Genomic DNA, 3,941 nt, shown 5'->3' with positions numbered 1-3,941 from the left:
AAAAAGAAATAGCGGAGAATTTATTAGTATATTTCATTATTTTTTTAGTGTATTAGAAAGTCACAAAACTGAATGAAAGAGTGAACAATTAATTAATAAAAGATAATATGATGTAACTTCAAAATACTAATCGTAGCATTATACAGATTTTTTAATATTTTAAAATTCAAATTAAGATGTGTTAGTTTTAAGCTAGTAGCAATTAATTAATATATAAAAAATACATCCTTTAAAATTTATTTATCTATTATTGTACTCTTTTGCAAGTGATTGACTGAGTGTTCATTCAAATAGTTCCTTTGTGTAGACAGATGTTAACTCTCATACCTATTTTAGATGACCAATCAATTGAGCTTTTCATGATATTGGAATCCAATTAATTCACTTATTTATTTTCACAGACAAAGATCGTGTTTTTTACTAAACTAAGAATAGGTCTTTTCGATAAGCAAAAGAGAAACATATCATAAGATACATTATTCTCATACAAATATTTGAATGTCACAACTACCTTCTTTACTTGTACAGAAAACACATTTAAATATCTTTTAAGTTATTGCAACCAAAATCATTTTAGCTTAAATTGATTAAAAATTAAAATAAGATGAATTAAATAATAATAATAATAATATTGAATTGAGTTAGTTGTCTCTTTCGACCTAATCCATTAGAATGGAGGAATCTTTGAATTGGCATTGTTTGTATATATATTTTTTACTTGGTGGCAAATGGACAAATCAATCGGTATTTTTTTTTTCCTTGACAAGTCAACCGTTATTAGATTAGTTTTTTTAAGAAACTACCGGTCAACTGTTTCTTTTTCCTTGCTACATTTGTTTACCTGCAATCTAATATAAATTTCAATTCCAAAGCCTTTATCCTACAATTATTTATCTTGTAAAATGTATACATATTAACTTAAACCTTTATTAGTATATTACTAACATCAAATTTCAATTTTATCAACAACAAAAAAAAATGCCAAAAATATTCATAGACTTGTATCTAAGTTTCGCTTATCTAAATTGATTAACAATTTGACCTACGTTGTTATCTATCATACACTATTAATTTGAAATATTCTTAAAATAGAACACGTAAGTGTGTATCTGCAACGTTCTAGAGTCATCAACCACTCGATGAGAACATGCCCAAACATGAACTAAGCTTATTTAAAAATATCGAACTCGTCATTAAGGCAGAGAAAGGAACGTGATTATTATAGCATATCCCACTACTAGGCCAAAGCCGAACGCTCCCTTCCCAATTCCTAGTATTGGGATATTTAGACACCACGCGCGAGGTGACAGCGTTTTTGTTTGTGCAGCATGACAAAACTCACGCACCTAATTGGGATACTCAAGGACAAAGCATCGCAGAGCAAGGCGGCGCTACTCTCCAAACGCGTCACGCTCTCCTTGCTACGCGCCACCAGCCACGACTGTTCGGCGCCCCCAACGAGCAAGCACCTGGCCATGCTCATGTCATCGGGAGACGGGCCACGCGCCACAGCCTCTGCCGCGGTGGAGGTTCTCATGGACCGGCTGCAGGGAACGAACAACGCCGCCGTGGCACTCAAGTGCCTCATCGCCGTGCACTACATCATCCGCCACGGCAGCTTCATCCTCCAGGATCAGCTCTCGGTCTACCCCTACTCCGGCGGCAGAAACTACCTCAACCTCTCCCACTTCCGACACACGACCGACCCCACCACGTGGCAGCTCTCCTCCTGGGTTCGGTGGTTCGCACAGCACACCGAACAGCTTCTCTGCGCCTCTCGCATCCTGGGATTCTTCCTCGGAACCTCAACCGACAAAGAGAACAGAGAGGACAGAGCGTCGGGTCTGGACAACGGCGATTTGTTGACCGAGTTTGAGTCTCTGGTGGCTCTGATCGAAGGGCTTTGCAAGAGGCCCGAGCCCAACGGGAACCTCTTAGTGGAGGAGATTGTGAAGCTGGCGCGTGGGGATTGGGGCGTGGTGCAAGCTGAGGTGCGCGTGAGGTTGAGCGAGTTTAAGGTGAGGTTCGGGGGGTTTAAGTTTGGGGAAGCCGTTGAGTTAGTTTGCTGTTTGAAGAGGTTGGAACAGTGCGAAGAAAAGATGTTGGCTATGATGGATGAGGCAAGAGATTTGACATTGTGGGATATGGTGACCCTTGTGAAGGACATGACTGAGATTGAGGTCTACAGAGAAGAGAGTAAGTTGCGGAGAGATACCCCAAAATTAAGGTTCAGTGAGTCCGATAGGTTTTCCGGTCGGGTTCTCAATTCCCGGCACTTTCTCCTGTTTCCCTCCGGGAGATTGTTGTAATATTTTTTACCTTCATGTAAATAAATAGCACAACAAAGAAACCCATTTTTTCTTTATTTTTCTTTGTTTCTTACCCTTGTTTCTCGTTATTATATCATGATTTAGGATTGCATGCGGATGAAAGCACTTCACATACTGTTTATTACTTCCTATCCCTTCAAGAAGGTGATGATGATTTACTTCTCTCTCTTTCTCATAAATAAATAAGCTACCCCAACTAAGAAAAAAGCAATAAACCAATCAGATGGGTGATGAAATAAATAGGCAATATAAAGTCCCACCTGCCACAAAAATAGTCTAAACAATCATGTCATCCCACTAATCTTAATTTACTTTTAATGTTCTTCGTTAAGGTTTTCATTTTTTTAAGTTCTGTTGCAGAACATTTCTAGTTTAATGTAAATATTTTATCAAATTTACTTTCTAATTAATATTTTGTTTTGTTTTTAATATAGAAAAATATTTTCTTGTTGTTCTTACCGAATTGGAGTGTTGGAATCCAAAGGTGAAGGGAAAGTGATTGTCCGGCAAGTCAAGTTCTTTAAATATTAGTCGAAAATAAAAAAGTATGATGTTTATACGAAAAAAGACTTTCCCACTTTAAAATTAACAATATGCTTAGAAATTAAATGGTGTACTCTAGTAATAATATGTTTTGATTAAGGTGGATATTTGTGGGAAGGAGAGAGTGTATTGGAGAGGATCGGTGAGGATATGTGAGGTTGTTTGGATTGAGAGATAATAAAATGAATTTGTAAAGATGATTTATTAGAATTAGTTAGTAATATGATAATTAAGATAATTTAAAAATTATTTTAAGGATGTAAAATGTAATTTATAAAGTTATCTTGTTATTAATAAATATTTTAATAATGAATTATGGTATATCTTTCTTATGTAAATTTGAGTAAATTTTTTTTTTCTAATATATAATATTCTTGTTATTTTGCAACAAAAAATAATTTTGTGTTAAATTCAAATAAATTTATTAAACACATTAAAATTTATAAAAATAATATTTATTATTATATATATTTGTTATTTTATATAATTATATATGTTTATTATATTATCATTTTATTTTATTGTTTATAATTATAAGTTATTAATAGTATAATGAAATATTTTTGAAATTATTAAATAAATTCATCTAATATTTAAATTTTTATATTGTAGTATATAATTATATTAATAATTATAATAGTAATAAAATAATTAATATTATTAATATTTTGAATAATTATATATTTTAAAAATAATCTACAATTTAAATAAAATAAGAAAATAAAATAACTAATACCACTAGTACTAAATAGTTTTTTATAACTAATTCTAAATTTATTTAAAATCATAATGATATGAATTTAATTATAATACATAATAACACTGCATATTTAACAAAATTAAAATGAAATTAAAACACCATATTTAACAAAATTAAAATCAAATTAAAGCACCATATTTAACAAAATTAAAATCAAATTAAAAACTTAGTTATAGTTCTAAATAAATTTATAAAGATTCTAAACAGTAAACACAAAATAATAATAAAATTATAAACAGTAAACAAATAATAATAAAAAATTATAAAAACAATAAATACATAATAATAAAAAATGTAAAAACAGTAAA

At 31.5% G+C, this 3,941-nt stretch overlaps 1 protein-coding gene across 1 annotated transcript; it reads left to right on the top strand.

The window, feature by feature from the left end:
- The first annotated feature begins 1,152 nt into the window (after positions 1 to 1,152).
- LOC137812368 (putative clathrin assembly protein At4g40080) lies at positions 1,153 to 2,365 on the top strand. Its single transcript, XM_068614314.1, has one exon. The coding sequence runs from the start codon at positions 1,329 to 1,331 to the stop codon at positions 2,307 to 2,309; it is 981 nt and encodes a 326-aa protein (XP_068470415.1). The 5' UTR covers positions 1,153 to 1,328; the 3' UTR covers positions 2,310 to 2,365.
- The last annotated feature ends 1,576 nt before the right edge of the window (positions 2,366 to 3,941 follow it).

This window comes from Phaseolus vulgaris, chromosome 2 (assembly GCF_000499845.2).
Source record: "Phaseolus vulgaris cultivar G19833 chromosome 2, P. vulgaris v2.0, whole genome shotgun sequence".
In the NCBI taxonomy this organism is placed as follows: domain Eukaryota; kingdom Viridiplantae; phylum Streptophyta; class Magnoliopsida; order Fabales; family Fabaceae; genus Phaseolus; species Phaseolus vulgaris.
Note: the sequence above shows the minus strand (reverse complement) of the source record. Positions and strands in the feature narration are given on the sequence as shown.